Raw genomic sequence first — 18,194 nt, forward strand, 5'->3', positions numbered from 1 at the left:
ATTTTTATTCCCATTTGAATCAGCTGCTGCTGTAGCGCCGGCAGCTTGCCGTCGCTAGCGACCATGTCGATCGATTGGCACTGGAGTTTGGTAGTACAATGGAAAGGTTGACTGCTGGAGACTGTGCTTTGGGTTTCAGGACCAGGGCGGTGGCTCCATAAGGCTGGTGCCAATGCCTCACCTCACTCTCACCCGTCACGTCAGCTTTTTCCCTCACTCTCACCCCACTCTCACCACACTCTCATCCCACGTTGCCAATGCATGGGCTATAGTGCCATCTCTCACTTCTCTCTCCTCCACATCACTATTTCTTTTTCACATTAAGTTATTTCACTCGATTTTTTTTAGACATTCAAAATAATGCAAGAAAATTATTTTATTCAACTTAAAATGTTATTTTATTCAACTAAATAGCCTATATAACAAGTGTGTACTTGTGTTTGTATTTTGAACTGAAAGAGTAATACTTAGTGACCGAAAATCATACTGGTTAGATTACAAACTTTCCAAAGCTTGTTTGAATCAATTTGGCAGCCTAAAGCGATTTAAAGAATAAAAGAAGGAAAGAAAATAAAATAAAAACTGACCAGCATGGTCGTCTCCTACCTCCTATCGCCCCCACTCTCGCCCGCCCAGTGCTGCCGCCCGCCTCTCGCCTCGCTCTCGCCCCCAATGCGGGCGGTAGCCGGGCGGGAGTGGGCGATACCGCCCGGCGCCCCCGCAGTCGCCCCTCGCTCTCGTCCCGCCCGCCTCCCGCCCCGCGCTGGGCGATAGCGCCCCGCCTCCCGCCCCCATTGGCACCAGCCTAAGTTGTCCTAGGCAGAGTCTGAATTGGTCTGAAAGTATGCACCTTGACTAGCATCGTTTCTTGGTCGTCTTTTTTTTATTTCTGGCTTCGTCATATTCATTCAATCCTGACGAAGACAAAATGCGTCACCCAATATTAGTCGGCACCATCACATTACATGTGTTGTGCGTTTGTTTTATATTATAGGATGGCCATAGGCAAAACAATCTTACAGCATCCCACCGTCGACCCCGATAGCTATGTGAAGATCGGAGTAGTTTTTAGCTTACACCGACGCGTTCTAAAAATCGTTGGCGCAGTTTCGAGTCCAATAGAAATGTTGGTAACCACATGCTGGTCTCTTCACAAAGGGCGCAAATCAGGCGCGCCGACGCCAAGCTCTACGGGGTTTCGTGGGTAGGACCGTCTTGGCAACGACTCAACGGCCGGCGGCATCATAAATGCGACGTCTCGTATGCTCTATGGCCGGTCGATGATGAAGCCACCGGTTCTCCATGCGCATATGCCGCCGTAAATGCGGACGCCTTGGATGCTCTGCAGCGAGTTGGCACATCCGTGCGTCCTCTGTCACGCTATCCTCTCCTTTCCTCTCCACCACCGTCGCATTCCTCTACAGAACAATACTGCGGCGGTTGTTTACGACGTACTTGATGCTTCGCCGTAACGGCCGCATGCCGCCGTCGACGCCGCAACCACCACCGCAGCCCGACGCCGAGTTCGACTTCAACTCTGAGGACTCCGACGACTCTTAGTTCGACGAGTGGGATGAAGCGTTCATAGCAGACTCAGAAGCTGAGGCGACGGAGGAGGAGGCGCAGTGGGGCGAGCAACAACAGGTCCCCGACGACCCAGAGCAGGCAGCAATCGTAACCTCTTTCAACACGCAGTGCTTCCGGAGGCTGAAGGAGGAAGGGCGCGAGTTCATCAACGATGCCAACTTCGAGCACGCCGTCGTGATCTCGCGCCAGCGGGCGGCCACGGAGAAGGTGGGACATCTCCTCATGGCGGCCGAACGACAGAAACTGCTTGAGCTCAGCGCTCAGCGCAAGGCCGAACACGAGGACTTCCCAGGAGGTCACCCATCCTAGTACTACTCTCGCCCAAGCACGCTTAACTTTGGAGTTCTGATGGGATCCGGTGCTTTAGTGCTGGTATGATCGCATCCAACATGTTATATGCACTCATTTTCCCTTATACTTGCTCCTCCCGCTCTTTGTCTGCTCTATTTTGTACCATGTCCATCCTCTTTTTCATCCGCACCACCGTTTCCCATCACCAATAGCCGAGCACGAGTGCCCGCAAAAAAATATCGTCCTAACTTCACCATGAATGTCGCCGCGTGACGCAAAAAAGGAGGGATGCAACACGAGGACTTCCCAGGAGGTCACCCATCCTAGTACTCCATGTCCATCCTCTTTTTCATCCACACCACCGTTTCCCATCACCAATAGCCGAGCACGAGTGCCCGCAAAAAAATATCGTCCTAACTTCACCATGAATGTCGCCGCGTGACGCAAAAAAGGAGGGATGCAACACGAGGACTTCCCAGGAGGTCAACCATCCTAGTACTACTCTCGCCCAAGCACGCTTAACTTCGGAGTTCTGATGGGATCCGGTGCTTTAGTGCTGGTATGATCGCATCCGACATGTTATGCACTCATTTTCCCTTATGCTTGCTCCTCCCGCTCTTTGTCTGCTCTATTTTGTACCATGTCCATCCTCTTTTTCATCCGCACCACCGTTTCCCATCACCAATAGCCGAGCACGAGTGCCCGCAAAAAAATATCGTCCTAACTTCACCATGAATGTCGCCGCGTGACGCAAAAAAGGAGAGATGCAACACGAGGACTTCCCAGGAGGTCACCCATCCTAGTACTACTCTCGCTCAAGCACGCTTAACTTCGGAGCTCTGATGAGATCCGGTGCTTTAGTGCGGGTATGATCGCATCCGACATGTTATGCACTCATTTTCCCTTATGCTTGCTCCTCCCGCTCTTTGTATGCTCTATTTTGTACCATGTCCATCCTCTTTTTCATCCGCACCACCGTTTCCCATCACCAATAGCCGAGCACGAGTGCCCGCAAAAAAATATCGTCCTAACTTCACCATGAATGTCGCCGCGTGACGCAAAAAAGGAGGGATGCAACACGAGGACTTCCCAGGAGGTCACCCATCCTAGTACTACTATCGCCCAAGCACGCTTAACTTCGGAGTTCTAATGGGATCCGGTGCTTTAGTGCTGGTATGATCGCATCCGACATGTTATGCTCTCATTTTCCCTTATGCTTGCTCCTCCCGCTCTTTGTCTGCTCTATTTTGTACCATGTCCATCCTCTTTTTCATCCGCACCACCGTTTCCCATCACCAATAGCCGAGCACGAGTGCCCGCAAAAAAATATCGTCCTAACTTCACCATGAATGTCGCCGCGTGACGCAAAAAAGGAGGGATGCAACACGAGCACTTCCCAGGAGGTCACCCATCCTAGTACTACTCTCGCCCAAGCACGCTTAACTTCGGAGTTCTGATGGGATCCGGTGCTTTAGTGCTGGTATGATCGCATCCGACATGTTATGCACTCATTTTCCCTTATGCTTGCTCCTCCCGCTCTTTGTCTGCTCTATTTTGTACCATGTACATCCTCTTTTTCATCCGCACCACAGTTTCCCATCACCAATAGCTGAGCACGAGTGCCCGTAAAAAAATATCGTCCTAACTTCACCATGAATGTCGCCGCGTGACGCAAAAAAGGAGGGATGCAACACGAGGACTTCCCAGGAGGTCACCCATCCTAGTACTACTCTCGCCCAAGCACGCTTAACTTCGGAGTTCTGATGGGATCCTGTGCTTTAGTGCTGGTATGATCGCATCCGACATGTTATGCACTCATTTTCCGTTATGCTTGCTCCTCCCGCTCTTTGTCTGCTCTATTTTGTACCATGTCCATCCTCTTTTTCATCCGCACCACCGTTTCCCATCACCAATAGCCGAGCACGAGTGCCCGCAAAAAAATATCGTCCTAACTTCACCATGAATGTCGCCGCGTGACGCAAAAAAGGAGGGATGCAACACGAGGACTTCCCAAGAGGTCACCCATCCTAGTACTACTCTCGCCCAAGCACGCTTAACTTCGGAGTTCTGATGGGATCCGGCGCTTTAGTGATGGTATGATCACATCCGACATGTTATGCACTCATTTTCCTTTATGCTTGCTCCTCCCGCTCTTTGTCTGCTCTATTTTGTACCATGTTCATCCTCTTTTTCATCCGCACCACCGTTTCCCATCACCAATAGCCGAGCACGAGTGCCCGCAAAAAAATATCGCCCTAACTTCACCATGAATGTCGCCGCGTGACGCAAAAAAGGAGGGATGCAACACGAGGACTTCCCAGGAGGTCACCCATCCTAGTACTACTCTCTCCCAAGCACGCTTAACTTCGGAGTTCTGATGGGATCCGGTGCTTTAGTGCTGGTATGATCGCATCCGACATGTTATGCTTGCTCCTCCCACTCTTTGTCTGCTCTATTTTGTACCATGTCCATCCTCTTTTTCATCCGCACCACCGTTTCCCATCACCAATAGCCGAGCACGAGTGCCCGCAAAAAAATATCGTCCTAACTTCACCATGAATGTCGCCGCGTGACGCAAAAAAGGAGGGATGCAACACGAGGACTTCCCAGGAGGTCACCCATCCTAGTACTACTCTCGCCCAAGCACGCTTAACTTCAGAGTTCTGATGGGATCCGGTGCTTTAGTGCTGGTATGATCGCATCCGACATGTTATGCACTCATTTTCCCTTATGCTTGCTCCTCCCGCTCTTTGTCTGCTCTATTTTGTACCATGTCCATCCTCTTTTTTATCCGCACCACCGTTTCCCATCACCAATAGCCGAGCACGAGTGCCCGCAAAAAAATATCGTCCTAACTTCACCATGAATGTCGCCGCGTGACGCAAAAAAGGAGGGATGCAACACGAGGACTTCCCAGGAGGTCACCCATCCTAGTACTCCATGTCCATCCTCTTTTTCATCCGCACCACCGTTTCGCATCACCAATAGCCGAGCACGAGTGCCCGCAAAAAAATATCGTCCTAACTTCACCATTAATGTCGCCGCGTGACGCAAAAAAGGAGGGATGCAACACGAGGACTTCCCAGGAGGTCACCCATCCTAGTACTACTCTCGCCCAAGCACGCTTAACTTCGGAGTTCTGATGGGATCCGGTGCTTTAGTGCTGGTATGATCGCATCCAACATGTTATGCACTCATTTTCCCTTATGCTTGCTCCTCCCGCTCTTTGTCTGCTCTATTTTGTACCATGTCCATCCTCTTTTTCATCCGCACCACCGTTTCCCATCACCAATAGCCGAGCACGAGTGCCCGCAAAAAAATATCGTCCTAACTTCACCATGAATGTCGCCGCGTGACGCAAAAAAGGAGGGATGCAACACGAGGACTTCCCAGGAGGTCACTGATGACCCACAAGTATAGGGGATCGCAACAGTCTTCGAGGGAAGTAAAACCCAATTTATTGATTCGACACAAGGGGAGACAAAGGGCCTCTTTGTTTGGGCTTTTAGCTGCTTTCCACAGAAAAAAGTAGGGCAGACGAAACAAAGGGGTTAGCTGCGGGGTAGGCTTTTCCAAAAGCAGGTCCCCTTCCCACACATAAGAAAAAGCATAGGTAGGAGGTGCTTCCCGAGCTTTTTTTATAGCCTCCCGAAGCGTTCCCTTCGTACGGTGCAGGAATTACCACAAAACTGCCACCGCTGAGTTAACATCGTGTGTTTTTTTTACCTACCTTTTCTCCCCAACCGTTCCCTTCGTACGAGAAACAAGAACAGATCGATTCCTCTGTGCGCCGCCGCTCGCCTACCCTGCAGCTCCGGCTGCCCCTTCCGGAGACTGGCCATCTCCACCGCCAGACCTCGTCCCGTCGCCGGCGGACGTTCCCGCGGCCCTACCTCTCCCTAAGTCTGGCCGACGGATTCCTCCACGCGCCGACGGACTTCTCCCTTCCCCTCCCGCTGGTGAGCCTCCCGTCCCCTGTCTCTTCCCCTTGCTTGATGAGCAGTATCACAACTTCTTGCTGTGATTTGGTACACTGTGGTGATGGTAGATGATTTCATTGGTGGTAATTTTGATTACAAACTACATGGTGTTGTGATCTGTGGCGGAGCTACGAACAAATTCCTGGGCGGCCTAAATTAAAGAAGATAAGAAAAAATCACGTCTTAGCTAATGTGATGTTGCTGCTAAACTATTAAAGGCTTATTCTGGGCTATAGGATTTTTCTTTCAAACTATCCAATCGAGAGCCTATAATCTTGGAAAGAAAAAGTATAAACATGGTGCGTTGTTTATTATGCAATTGAAGGGAAACTGGACGTGAGTTGCTCCATTAATTCGTGAGTTCGTCGCTGCAACGCCATCGATGCTGCCAGGCAGCTGGACGTCAGGCTAGTGTCTCGATTGCGCTTGTGCTGCTACTCCGTCGTTCTGCTAGTATCAGTGAACTGCGCTTTTGCTGTTGAACTATCTATGGATTAGATAATACCAGTACTCGTTTTGCTGTAATTTTGATTAGAAGAAAACTCTGGTACTCACTGCTGATTGCCTCGCGCGCAGGTAATATGCGTGGATAAAACATGTTTAATTGTTTCATGGTGCTGTAATTCTAGTTTGTGGAGCATCAATCTAGAATTGCTGTACATTTTTTATGACACTGATTTGCTAGCTAGATTTGTCATACACTCATGCTGCTGCATGTATTGAAATTTACCTTCACTTTGTAATTATGTAGTGTGTTTTTAGTATCTTGCAATGGAGAAGGCTGTTTGGGATGCATACCACACTAGAGTTTTCTGTGACATATGTATGGATGAAGTCAACGCAAACAATAGGGATGGGGGTTGCTTGAGTAGAAAGGGGTACAAGAATCTCGGTGAAAAATTTACCGAGAAAACAGGAAAGCAATTTACGAAGAAGCAATTCAAGAACAAATGGGATGCTTTAAAGAAAGATTATACGGGTTGGATGGAGTTGCAAAATGCAACTGGGCTAGGTTGGGATCCTGTGACAAAAACTATGGACGCAGACGACGAGTGGTGGAAGACTCACCTACTTGTAAGTTATATGTTTATTATCACTTGTCGTGTCTATTTGTGTATGTTATTATAATGTGAACTAATATATGTACTATGTTATTTTTTGCAGTATCGTCCTGAACATGCAAAGTTCAGAAATGGGCCACCTGCCAACTTGGAACAACAAGATGTCATGTTCAAGAAGGCTCATGTCACCGGAGAATCAGCGGCCATTCCGGGACAAGAATTAGGAGAGGACAAGGATGTTCCAATATTGTTGGATGATGATGGTGAGGCAACGAAGAAAACAACCCTAGGGAAACGCAAGGCTTGTGTTGGAGAGAAGGAAAAGGAGAGCCCCTTTTTCAAGGCGTACAACACTGCCTTGAGCAGCATAGTTTCAAAGGTGGATGTTGGAAGTTCTAGCAGCAAGGATGACTCTGTCCCAACTATGAAGGAATTTTTAGCGATGGTTCGAGAGTGTGGAGTCAGTGAAGGCACTGATCTCATGTTTACAGCGGCCAAGCTTGCCGTGAAAAGGGAGCATAGGGAGTTGTTGGCAGCCTTTGAAACACCTGGAGGACGGTTTGATTATCTCGAGAGGACACATAATGAGTTAAACAAGTAGATGTGTCTTGCATTATGTGCACTATCTATTTGGTATTTGGAATTCTAGAACTTATGGACCATTTTGTGTACTATTTATTCGGAATATCTTGTAGACTATTTTGATCATTCTATAACTTATGCACCATTATGTGTCTGTTCTATTTGCAATATCTTGTAGACTATCCATGAGTGTTGTTATTGGCATTTGGTGTATATTACTCTAGTATGTATGAGTTTTTGACTTGTGTAGTTTGACATTTTGTAGATGGATGCAGATGATAATGCACGTGATGAAGAAATTCAAAGGATAATGCATCTTCTTGGAGTGGCGCATGATTTGGCTGTGTTGGGCTACTATGGTAATCTCTATTCTGAAAAATATTTGAATAAAGCAACTAGGAGGATTCCACAACAAACTGGGCTTGAATGGGTGCATGAACAACTTGATGATAGAAAAAGATGCTACAAAATGTTTAGAATGTATCCAGATGTGTTTGAGCAACTGCATAACCTACTAGTTGCTAGCTATGGGTTAGAGTCAACAAGAGATATGGAATCAGTTGAATGTTTGGGTATGTTTCTATGGATGGTTGGAGGACCACAATCATTTCACCAAGTTGAGAACCGTTTCAGTCGGTCTCTTGAAACAATTCATAGGAAGTTCAACATGGTATTGAATTGTTTGTACAATTTGGGTAAAGATAACATAAAACCAGTGGATCGAAATTTCACGGATGTGCATCCAAGAATTCAAGATCCACGCTTTTGGCCTCATTTTAAAGGTGCCATTGGTGCCATAGATGGATCGCATATTCCAGTTGAAGTTCCTAAGGAAGAAGAAATTAACCACACCGGAAGACATGGTTACACATCACAAAATCTTCTTGCGATATGTGACTTTGATCTCAGATTCACGTTTGTAGTAGCTGGATGGCCTGGTTCGGCACATGATACACGCATTCTGAACCACAGCATTGTGAAGTATCCACAACAGTTTCCAACCCCTCCTGATGGTAATATTCTATCTTACTATATACATGAGTTACTTATGCACTGTCGTATCCATGTGTCACATATTTATTTTTCGGTGTGCAGGTACATACTATCTTGTTGATTCTGGTTATCCAAATAGAAAGGGGTTCCTAGCTCCTTACAAAAACAACACGTATCATTTACCAGACTTTCGCCGAGAAGGGCTACCGACAAAGAAGGAAGAAATTTTCAACTATGCGCATGCTCAGATTCGAAATGCTATCGAGCGTAATTTTGGTATCTTGAAAAATAAGTGGCGCATGTTGAAGGGTATACCTTCTTACGGGTTGGTTACGCAGAAGAAAATTATCCTAGCTTGCATCGCGCTTCACAATTTCATTAGAGACTCTCACTTACGTGACAAGCAGTTTGATCGTTGCGACTCGGATGAGAATTACATCCCTAAGGTGCAAAGGCAATCAATAACGACGCCAGGTGATAGTGCTCCGGGTGGACAACACACAAGCAGCATGAACTCGACACGTGATGATATAGCCAACGCATTGTTCAATGCTAGAGCCACCTAGAACTATTTGTGCTAGCTAGGAAAATAATATTGTTATGTACTTTGGATAAATCTATATTTGTAACGGATATGCCTTTTGGCTAAAACTACCTTCACGTTTGCATTTCATGGATCCATATATTATATATTACACCTAAATCAGCAATAACACAGGATCTCATGACTGTTAGGATATTTCAAACAATTCCCCTATTCACAGATTAACAGCCAGCTAAGTTGCCAAAGGCTAAAACTCAGAACAGCAGCTTCTCCTGCACAGCAGCTTCCCCTGCACAGCAGCACAGCCAGCCACAGCTAGCCACAGCCAGCCCAAACAAAGAGGCCCTGAGTCTTCTTGATATATGCAGGGGTGAACCACCGGGTGCATCCCCAAGCTTAGAGCTTTCACTCTCCTTGATCATGTTGCATCATACTCCTCTCTTGATCCTTGAAAACTTCCTCCACACCAAACTCGAAACAACTCATTAGAGGGTTAGTGCACAATATAAATTGACATATTCAGAGGTGACACAATCATTCTTAACACTTCTGGACATTGCATAATGCTACTGGACATTAGTGGATCAAAGAAATTCATCCAACATAGCGAAAGAGGCAATGCGAAATAAAAGGCAGAATCTGTCAAAACAGAACAGTTCGTATTGACGAATTTTAAAATGGCACCAGACTTGCTCAAATGAAAATGCTCAAATTGAATGAAAGTTGCGTACATATCTGAGGATCATGCACGTAAATTGGCTTAATTTTCTGAGCTACCTACAGGGAGGTGGACTCAGATTCGTGACAGCAAAGAAATCTGGAACTGCGCAGTAATCCAAATCTAGTACTTACTTTTCTATCAACGGCTTAACTTGGCACAACAAAACACAAAACTAAGATAAGGAGAGGTTGCTACAGTAGTAAACAACTTCCAAGACACAAAATAAAAACAAAGTACTGTAGGTAAAAACATGGGTTGTCTCCCATAAGCGCTTTTCTTTAACGCCTTTCAGCTAGGCGCAGAAAGTGTGTATCAAGTATTATCAAGAGACGAAGTGCCAACATTACCTTGGGCTTTACCCTTACCTTTCTTATCGTTTTTCTTCCCCTTTGGTTTAGGAAATGTATGAGTTTCCCCCGGTATAGAGGTGAATTTCAGAGTGCCTTCTCCAACATCAATGACTGCTCCCAATAGTTTCAGCAGGGATCTTCCGAGTGTGAGTTTTCCTGTTTCAACAACAAGATAATCAATGGATATTGTTCTTCCAAGAATGGTTGTATGCACACCTGCGGCTATTCCTTTAGGAATTATAGTAGAGTTATCAATGAGAGTTATTTCTTCTCCTCCTTCCTCGACTCCCCAAAGTTTCAAATATTTATAAATACTTTCAGGCATAGGGCAAAATTCATACATAATATCACAGTAGGCATGGAGAGTTCGATCACCGATGACAATTTTAACAGCAGGATCCCACATTGAGAGTTTAGAGTTCACTAAAACTTGTTCAAGACGATTACGAACATGGCAATAATTATCATTCAAGCGAGATGTACTTATCTCGAGATTATTTAATCTACTATAAATGCTAGTGAGGACTGAATCAAAGTTATTAGCTGAATCATGTGATGCAACCAACTTCTTTATAGCATTAAAAGCTTGATCCCCATTGCAATGAAGGAAATCTCCTCCCACTAAAGTATCCAAAGCATATCTATAGCGAACCATAAGACCAAAATAAAAATTACTGAGGAGCAAACTTAGAGTCATTTGAGGTTCAGTTTTACGATAAGAAGTGAAAATTCTAGACCAAGCATCCTTAAAACTCTCCTCATCCCCTTGTTTAAAAGTGAAGACTAATTCTTCAGGCGAAGAAGTAACAGGTTCAGAGCTAGACATGGTAACAAAAGTAACTAAATTTTTTTTTTGTATTTTAATATAGAGTGCAAGACAATAAAGCAAACTAGATAAAGTAAATGCAAGTAAACTAATTTTTTTGTGTTTTTGATATAGCAAACAAGATAGCAAGTAAAGTAAAACTAGCAACTAATTTTTTTGTGTTTTGATTTAGTGCAGCAAACAAAGTAGTAAATAAAACTAAGCAAGACAAAAACAAAGTAAAGAGATTGAGAAGTGGAGACTCCCCTTGCAGCGTGTCTTGATCTCCCCGGCAACGGCGCCAGAAAAAGAGCTTGATGGCGTGTATTTCACACGTTCGTTGGGCAACCCCAAGAGGAAGGTATGATGCGCACAGCAGCAAGTTTTCCCTCAGAAAGAAACCAAGGTTTATCGAACCAGGAGGAGCCAAGAAGCACGTTGAAGGTTGATGGCGGCGGGATGTAGTGCGGCGCAACACCAGGGATTCCGGCGCCAACGTGGAACCTGCACAACACAAGCAAAGTACTTTGCCCCAACGAAACAGTGAGGTTGTCAATCTCACCGGCTTGCTGTAACAAAGAGTTAACCGTATTGTGTGGAAGATGATTGTTTGCAGAAAACAGTAGAACAAGTATTGCAGTAGATTGTATTTCAGTAAAGAGAATTGGACCGGGGTCCACAGTTCACTAGAGGTGTCTCTCCCATAAGACGAACAGCATGTTGGGTGAACAAATTACAGTTGGGCAATTGACAAATAAAGAGGGCATGACCATGCACATACATATCATGATGAGTATAGTGAGATTTAATTGGGCATTACGACAAAGTACATAGACCGTCATCCAACTGCATCTATGCCTAAAAAGTCCACCTTCAGGTTATCATCCGAACCCCTTCCAGTATTAAGTTGCTAACAACAGACAATTGCATTAAGTATGGTGCGTAATGTAACTAGTGACTACATCCTTGAACATAGCACTAATGTTTTATCCCTAGTGGCAACAGCACATCCATAACCTTAGTGGTTCTTGTCACTCCTCCAGATTCACAGAGGCATGAACCCACTATCGAGCATAAATACTCCCTCTTGGAGTTACTAGCATCAACTTGGCCAGAGCATCTACTAATAACGGAGAGCATGCAAGATCATAAACAACACATAGCATAACTTTGATAATCAACATAACAAGTATTCTCTATTCATCGGATCCCAACAAACGCAACATATAGAATTACAGATAGACGATCTTGATCATGTTAGGCAGCTCACAAGATCCGACAATGATAGCACAATGGGGAGAAGACAACCATCTAGCTACTGCTATGGACCCATAGTCCAGGGGTAGACTACTCACACATCACACCGGAGGCGACCATGGCGGCGTAGAGTCCTCCGGGAGATGATTCCCCTCTCCGGCAGGGTGCCGGAGGCGATCTCCTGGATCCCCCGAGATGGGATCGGCGGCGGCGGCGTCTCTGGAAGGTTTTCCGTATCGTGGCTCTCGGTACTGGGGGTTTCGTCACGGAGACTTTTTATAGGCGGAAGGGCAGGTCAAGAGGCGGCACGGGGGCCCCACACTACAGGCCGGCGCGGCCAAGGGGGGGGGCCGCGCCGCCCTATGGTGTGGCCCCTCCGTGGCCCCTCTTCGTCTCTCCTTCGGACTTCTGGAAGCTTCGTGGAAAAATAGGCCCCTGGGCTTTGATTTCGTCCAATTCCGAGAATATTTCCTTACTAGGATTTCTGAAACCAAAAACAGCAGAAAACAAAGAATCGGCACTTCGGCATCTTGTTAATAGGTTAGTTCCAGAAAATGCACGAATATGACATAAAGTGTGCATAAAACATGTAGATAACATCAATAATGTGGCATGGAACATAAGAAATTATCGATACGTCGGAGACGTATCACGCTAGCGTCCTTGTTGCACATGATATCGGAAATTGGTGCTTCACTCACCACCTTCATAGGATGTTCTTCAAAGTAATGCTTGAGCTTTGTGGCGGCCATGTACACGCCATAAGTCATCTTTTGGAAGTGAGGGTAGTTTTGCTTTGAGAGGGAGAGCACCTCGCTCAGGAGTATACCGGCCTCTGGACGGTTTTTCCTTCCTCTTCTCTTTCAACCACAACTACTATGCTCACAACCCGGTTTGTTGCCGCTATATACAATAGCATAGGCTCCCTTTCTAGAGGTGAAGCCAGTATAGCTGTTGTAGCCAACATTGTTTTTAGCTCTTTAAACGCCGCGTCTGCCTGAGGGGTCCAGACGAACGTGTCAGATTTTTTCATGAGAGCATAGGGTGGCAGAGCTTTTTCACCCAACCTACTTATGAACCGGCTTAGCGATGCCAAGCTACCGGTAAACTTTTGCACGTCTTTTAGATCGCGCGGTATTGTCATTCTCTCGATTGCCCGGATTTTTACCGGATTTACCTCAATGCCCCGGCTTGATACGAGAAAGCCAAGCAACTTGCCGGCTGGGACACCGAAGGTACACTTTGCCGGATTGAGCTTCATCCGGAACCTTCTTAAGTTGTCAAATGTTTGCCGGAGGTCATCGATTAAGGTTTCTTTTACCTTAGTTTTCACCACAACATCGTCCACATACACTTGCACATTCTTTCCGATTTGATCAAACAAGCATTTTTGCATACAATGCTAGTACGTTGCACCAGCGTTGCGCAAACCGAAAGGCATAGTGACATAGCAATAAGCCCCGTGCGGGGTAATGAACGCAGTTTTTATTTGATCTTCCTTTTTCAAGGGAATTTGGTGCAAACCGGAATAAGCATCCAAGAAAGACAACAGCTCACATCCTGCAGTGGAATCAATCACTTGATCGATCCTGGGTAAAGGGAAAGGGTCTTTCGGGCAAGCTTTGTTCAAGTTGGTGTAGTCGATGCACATGCGCCACACCTTTGGAGCTTTTGATTCCATGTTTTCTTCCTTCTTCTTCTCGACCAGCACCGGATTGGCTAGCCACTCAGTGTGCAGTACCTCCACAATGAAACCGGCAACCAGTAACTTCGTCATCTCTTCTCCAATGATCTTTCTCCTGTCTTCAGAAAACCGGCGCAGCGGCTGCCTTACCGGCTTTGCATCTTTTCGGACGTTTAATGAGTGCTCAGCCAGCTCCCTCGGAACACCTACCAAGTCATCAGTAGACCAAGCAAAGATATTACGATTCTCACGGAGGAAGCTGACGAGCGCGCTTTCCTATGCTTCATTCATGCCGGCACCGATACGAACGGTGCGCTCAGGGTAAGCCGGATCCAGCACAATGTCCTTTGTTTCTTTTGTCGGCTTAAATGCCGGTGCGCCCAGGTTCGCACTCATTGCCGCTAAGCTCAGCTGTGAGAACTGAGCTAGCGCAACCGCGGTTTGCATCCTCCTCTTTTCTTCAGCAATCACCAGTGATTCTGCCAGGTTTGACCCGGCGGATGCTGTTTCCAGCGAGATTTTGGAGTTTCCCACCACAGTCAAGGGTCCACGAGGTGCCGGCATCTTCATCTTGAGATACGCCGTATGAGTTGAGGCCATGAAAGCAGCCAATGCTGGTCTCCCCAGCAAAGCATGGTAAGGACTATCTAAGTCCACCACCTCAAACTCAAGGTTTTCAGCCCGGCAATTGTCACGTCCTCCAAACGACACATCCACCCGGACTTTTCCAACCGGTGCGCAGGACAGTCCCGGAACGATTCCATGGAACGTTGTGCGCGTTGGCTGAAGCATGTTTTCTGTTATGCCCAGCATGTTCATGGTGTGCATGTACATGATGTTTATGCTGCTCCCATTGTCTATCAGCACCTTGCTGAACTTGACTCGAGCGTTTGGCCCTTGCATGATTGGGTCCAAGACGAGAGCATAGCCACCCGGGTTCGGCATGACCTTAGGGTGATCCTTGAATGACCACGAGATCTCTTGATCAGACCACAGCATATATTTTGGTATTGCCGGCATCACCGCGTTCACTTCCATAGAACGGCGATATAGGCTCTGTCTGTCGGTTGGCTCAGTTACGAACACAACGCAGCACATATCTGGATCCTTGTAAATGTTCCGGCCCAAAGGTGCCGGTGGAGGTGGTTGGTCACTGCCCTCCATCACCTGGTTAACTTGCTGGTACTGTTGCAGGTTTGGCTACACCGGTAAGGCGTTTGCCCCGGTAAGCGGTGGTGGTGGTGGTAGCTGTTGTTGCCGCGGCATGTCTTGTGGTGGTTGTGCATCTTTTACCGTTCCCTTTTGCATCAAGTACTTGGTCCAAGTACAATCCTTCGTCAGGTGGTTTGACGGGTGTGCCGAGTTCGGTGTGTGCCACCGGCAAGGTTGGTCCATGGCAGCTTCCATGGTGTACTTCACGGGTTCTTGCCACTTCTTTTTCTGAACCCAGGGCTTCTTTTCTACCCACTTCTTTTTAGGACCCGCCCATGGCTGCGATCCGGTTCTCTGCCTCTGACTGCCGCTAGCCTCAGAGTTTTCTTGTACTGCAGCAACTTGCTGCGGACCGTACCTTCGATCCGGAAAATCTTCCCTTCTCTTATTATTCCGGTTATCCCGGTGTTGCTCTTGGCGCTGCTGTTCCGGCTCAGGTTGTACTGCCGGCTGCGTTGGGTCTCCCAACGCATAGCTATCTACCACACGTATCATTTCTGCCAACGTTGTCGGCATGTTCCGCTGCAGCTTTTGCCACAACGGTGAACCTCTCCTGCACCCACTGCTAAACCAAGCAATGGCCTGTGCCTCGATTACCCCTTCACAGGAGTTTCTTGTAGTGTTCCACCGGGCCAGATAATCCCGGTCTGTTTCGTTCTGGCGCTGTATGCACAGAGCGAGCTGCTGCGGCCTGTTTGGCCTCTGATAGGTGCTGCTGAAATTGCTCACGAAAGCTTCCTCAAAATCCAGCCAGCCATTTATGCTTCCTGCCGGCAAGTGGTTTAGCCAGATTCTTGCCGGCCAACCAAAAATGATGGTATAATTCTCACGGCCCAACGCCGATTTCCTCCTCCTGCTACAGTTCCTCTGCTGCCTGCGACGTATACCGCGGTCACGTAATCCGCGAGCCAATCTTCCGGCTTTGTGGTGCCATCATATGTTTTTGTGTCACGGGGCAACATAAAGTTGCGAACTGGTGGCTTTTCTTTCATGATCCTTGGGCCAAAGCATTTTGGGCCTGGGGGACCTTCCTCCTCGATCATTTCTGACAAGTACACTCTATCCAGACGGTGCCTCGCATCCCGTTCCGGTAGGTACCTTTCTCCAAAGCGTTCTCCTAACGGGCTCCGGTATGCTGCCGGTCTTGCGGAGTCAGCTTCATCATAACATTCCGGTACCGCGGCCCTTGCCTGCCGGTACCTTGGGGGATCTATTTCCTCCTCATCGTACGCTACCCTTGCAGCCCGATAATTTTGCCCGGTTTCTTGTCTACCGGCATGATTGTTTCCGGCATAGCCCTCTTTGGCGTAGCCTCTGTTTGCGCCTTGGCCTTTTCTGCCGACATCATATTGCCCGGCTTGTTGCTTTCCGGCAAGAACTAGATCATACACAGTCATCTGCTGCGCATTCACTTCTTTTTCTCTTCTTCTGTCCGGATGGGGGGACGAAGCCTGCCCATGGGACTTGCTACCGGCATTCCTTGTCGAACGCGCGGATTTTGAAGCCACAGCCTTGTTTAGCCTATCAAGCTGTTCAGCATTTTGCTGCTCGATAGTTTCAAGAAGTTCCCGGACACGCTCTTGTTGTTTTGCCAGAGCGTCTCCGGAAAGCGAGTCACACAGCGCTACAGCAGCTTTAGCAGCTTTTATTGTTTTATCCGGGCTACTGTACTTAGGCTTCTCTACAATGCTCACAGATGCAGATGTGCTTTTGCCGGCAGCAATTTCTTTGCGCAGATCCTGATCTAGATTGCGAGCTTTAAGCCGGTTTTCCGGTATCCTAGCAGCATGAGCGCTAACAGAAGCAAAGCCATGGGCAGCGTTGTACTCACGTAGGGTTAGGTTTAGTTCGCGCTGCGCCCTGGCGATGTCCTTGCCGCTCTCGAGCATCTTCTGGCGCTGCGCCTCCAGCTCCGCCTGAGCCGCTGCCGGGTCGATGTTCTGCGTGATGGGGGTGGCGAGGACGTTCATCGCCGCTTGGAGCGGTGTTTCCGGTGGCGCGGAAGATGCTCCCGTTGCGCCTGCGCCTCGCTCCAGCGGTGGCTTGGCCGCACGGGTCGAAACCGCACGCCCAGCGCCTTCTTCTGCAGCTTCTTTGCCGGCGTCGACCGCGCCTGCCATCATCACCTCCACGCTGCCTGGAGCACGGCCAGCATGTAGCCACCTCGGCGGATCCGGCGCCACCAGTACCGGCGAGAGGCACTGGCGCACAGGAACGGTGCCGAAGTAGATGCGGTGGCTGCCGAACTCGATGATGCGGACGTTCTTGGGGAAGATGCCGCCGTTGGCGAAGCAGCCCGCGTTGTCGTTGATGAAGTCCATGGCGTAGATGCGCTGCAACAACGCGGAGACCGTACGCTGGCCGGCGACGTCGAGGATGCCCGCCCGAATGTGAACTCCAGCAAGCGCCACTTCATGCCCCATGGTGGGCGCCAACTGTCGTCGTGGCGAACGAGCAGATGCCATGGGATGGCTTAAGTTGGGGCCGAATGGGCGCTAGAGGATCCGGGGGAGGGTTTGCGACTAGATGGGATGAACTTCCGGATGCTTTCCTCCAGAACACAACCAAAGGCCGGTATGCAAGAAGAGAGACAAGAGGAAGAACTCTTTACTAGATCGCTAGCTTCATTGATCTCAACATGTTTACAGGTTCTTGGATACAAGTTCTATCGTCTAATCTCCTCTGTGGACACGCGCCCGTATGAGGCAGTGCCCCCTCTCCTTATATAGGGGAGAGGGTGGCCTACAGAACAAGAAACCCTAATGGCATCTTTGACTGGGCAAACTACTTTACAAAGCTACTTTAATCATAGATGACGCCGGAGTCTTCTTTAATCAGGGACGCTGACGTCCTCCGGCTTCTTTCAGCGTCACCTCTCTCTTTGGCGCCAGGGCTCTGATTAAAGCCACTTTGCTTAGCTCATCCTTGTCTTCTAGCTCTGAAGAGAATCTTTGACCAGTCCTGCCGACAGGCCCTTCTTTCCGGTATCTGAGAGAATAGGAAGAACTACCCTAGCTCAAGGTGGAAGAAGGGTATTTATAGCTAAGGGGGAAATAGAATCGTTGGGGGAAAAACAGAGCAAATAGCAAGAAAAATGGGCTGAGAAAATGCCCCAACCGGTTGACCG

General features: G+C 47.9%; 1 protein-coding gene and 10 non-coding genes across 13 annotated transcripts; 1 reads left to right on the forward strand and 10 right to left on the reverse strand.

Moving 5' to 3' along the window:
- Positions 1 to 1,855: 1,855 nt before the first annotated feature.
- On the reverse strand, positions 1,856 to 1,973 carry LOC127322737 (5S ribosomal RNA). Its single transcript, XR_007865076.1, has one exon. It is a non-coding gene; the product is annotated as a 5S ribosomal RNA (ribosomal RNA).
- A 359-nt stretch (positions 1,974 to 2,332) lies between these two features.
- On the reverse strand, positions 2,333 to 2,451 carry LOC127322304 (5S ribosomal RNA). The gene has a single exon (XR_007864670.1). It is a non-coding gene; the product is annotated as a 5S ribosomal RNA (ribosomal RNA).
- A 188-nt stretch (positions 2,452 to 2,639) lies between these two features.
- LOC127322658 (5S ribosomal RNA) lies at positions 2,640 to 2,758 on the reverse strand. Its single transcript, XR_007865004.1, has one exon. It is a non-coding gene; the product is annotated as a 5S ribosomal RNA (ribosomal RNA).
- Positions 2,759 to 2,946: 188 nt separating this feature from the next.
- Positions 2,947 to 3,065, reverse strand: LOC127322467 (5S ribosomal RNA). Its single transcript, XR_007864825.1, has one exon. It is a non-coding gene; the product is annotated as a 5S ribosomal RNA (ribosomal RNA).
- Positions 3,066 to 3,253: 188 nt separating this feature from the next.
- Positions 3,254 to 3,372, reverse strand: LOC127322709 (5S ribosomal RNA). Its single transcript, XR_007865053.2, has one exon. It is a non-coding gene; the product is annotated as a 5S ribosomal RNA (ribosomal RNA).
- Positions 3,373 to 3,560: 188 nt separating this feature from the next.
- LOC127322374 (5S ribosomal RNA) lies at positions 3,561 to 3,679 on the reverse strand. The gene has a single exon (XR_007864735.1). It is a non-coding gene; the product is annotated as a 5S ribosomal RNA (ribosomal RNA).
- Positions 3,680 to 3,867: 188 nt separating this feature from the next.
- On the reverse strand, positions 3,868 to 3,986 carry LOC127322575 (5S ribosomal RNA). Its single transcript, XR_007864926.1, has one exon. It is a non-coding gene; the product is annotated as a 5S ribosomal RNA (ribosomal RNA).
- A 188-nt stretch (positions 3,987 to 4,174) lies between these two features.
- On the reverse strand, positions 4,175 to 4,293 carry LOC127322443 (5S ribosomal RNA). The gene has a single exon (XR_007864801.1). It is a non-coding gene; the product is annotated as a 5S ribosomal RNA (ribosomal RNA).
- A 170-nt stretch (positions 4,294 to 4,463) lies between these two features.
- On the reverse strand, positions 4,464 to 4,582 carry LOC127322362 (5S ribosomal RNA). The gene has a single exon (XR_007864724.2). It is a non-coding gene; the product is annotated as a 5S ribosomal RNA (ribosomal RNA).
- Positions 4,583 to 4,939: 357 nt separating this feature from the next.
- On the reverse strand, positions 4,940 to 5,058 carry LOC127322693 (5S ribosomal RNA). Its single transcript, XR_007865037.1, has one exon. It is a non-coding gene; the product is annotated as a 5S ribosomal RNA (ribosomal RNA).
- Positions 5,059 to 5,566: 508 nt separating this feature from the next.
- On the forward strand, positions 5,567 to 9,162 carry LOC127322173 (L10-interacting MYB domain-containing protein). Of its 3 annotated transcripts, none has more exons than XM_051351125.2 (3): positions 5,567 to 5,837; positions 7,767 to 8,514; positions 8,597 to 9,162. In XM_051351125.2, exons 2-3 carry the CDS (start codon positions 7,767 to 7,769, stop codon positions 9,058 to 9,060), a joined length of 1,212 nt encoding a protein of 403 aa, XP_051207085.1. In that variant the 5' UTR covers positions 5,567 to 5,837; the 3' UTR covers positions 9,061 to 9,162. The 3 variants fall into 3 exon arrangements, with proteins under 3 accessions (XP_051207085.1, XP_051207087.1, XP_051207086.1); XM_051351127.2 differs by lacking the exons at positions 7,767 to 8,514; positions 8,597 to 9,162 and adding exons at positions 6,621 to 6,932; positions 7,023 to 7,669 and having other exon boundaries at positions 5,582 to 5,837; XM_051351126.2 differs by lacking the exons at positions 7,767 to 8,514; positions 8,597 to 9,162 and adding exons at positions 6,610 to 6,932; positions 7,023 to 7,669 and having other exon boundaries at positions 5,585 to 5,837.
- Positions 9,163 to 18,194: the final 9,032 nt, after the last annotated feature.

The sequence above is a fragment of the Lolium perenne genome, chromosome 2 (assembly GCF_019359855.2).
Source record: "Lolium perenne isolate Kyuss_39 chromosome 2, Kyuss_2.0, whole genome shotgun sequence".
Classification (NCBI taxonomy): domain Eukaryota; kingdom Viridiplantae; phylum Streptophyta; class Magnoliopsida; order Poales; family Poaceae; genus Lolium; species Lolium perenne.

Coding starts and splice junctions, on each gene's coding strand:
- LOC127322173 (XM_051351125.2), top strand. CDS start 7,767: ATGGATGCAGATGATAATGCACGTGATGAAGAAATTCAAAGGATAATG. Junction 8,515..8,596: donor GTTTCCAACCCCTCCTGATG/GTAATATTCTAT, acceptor TTCGGTGTGCAG/GTACATACTATCTTGTTGAT.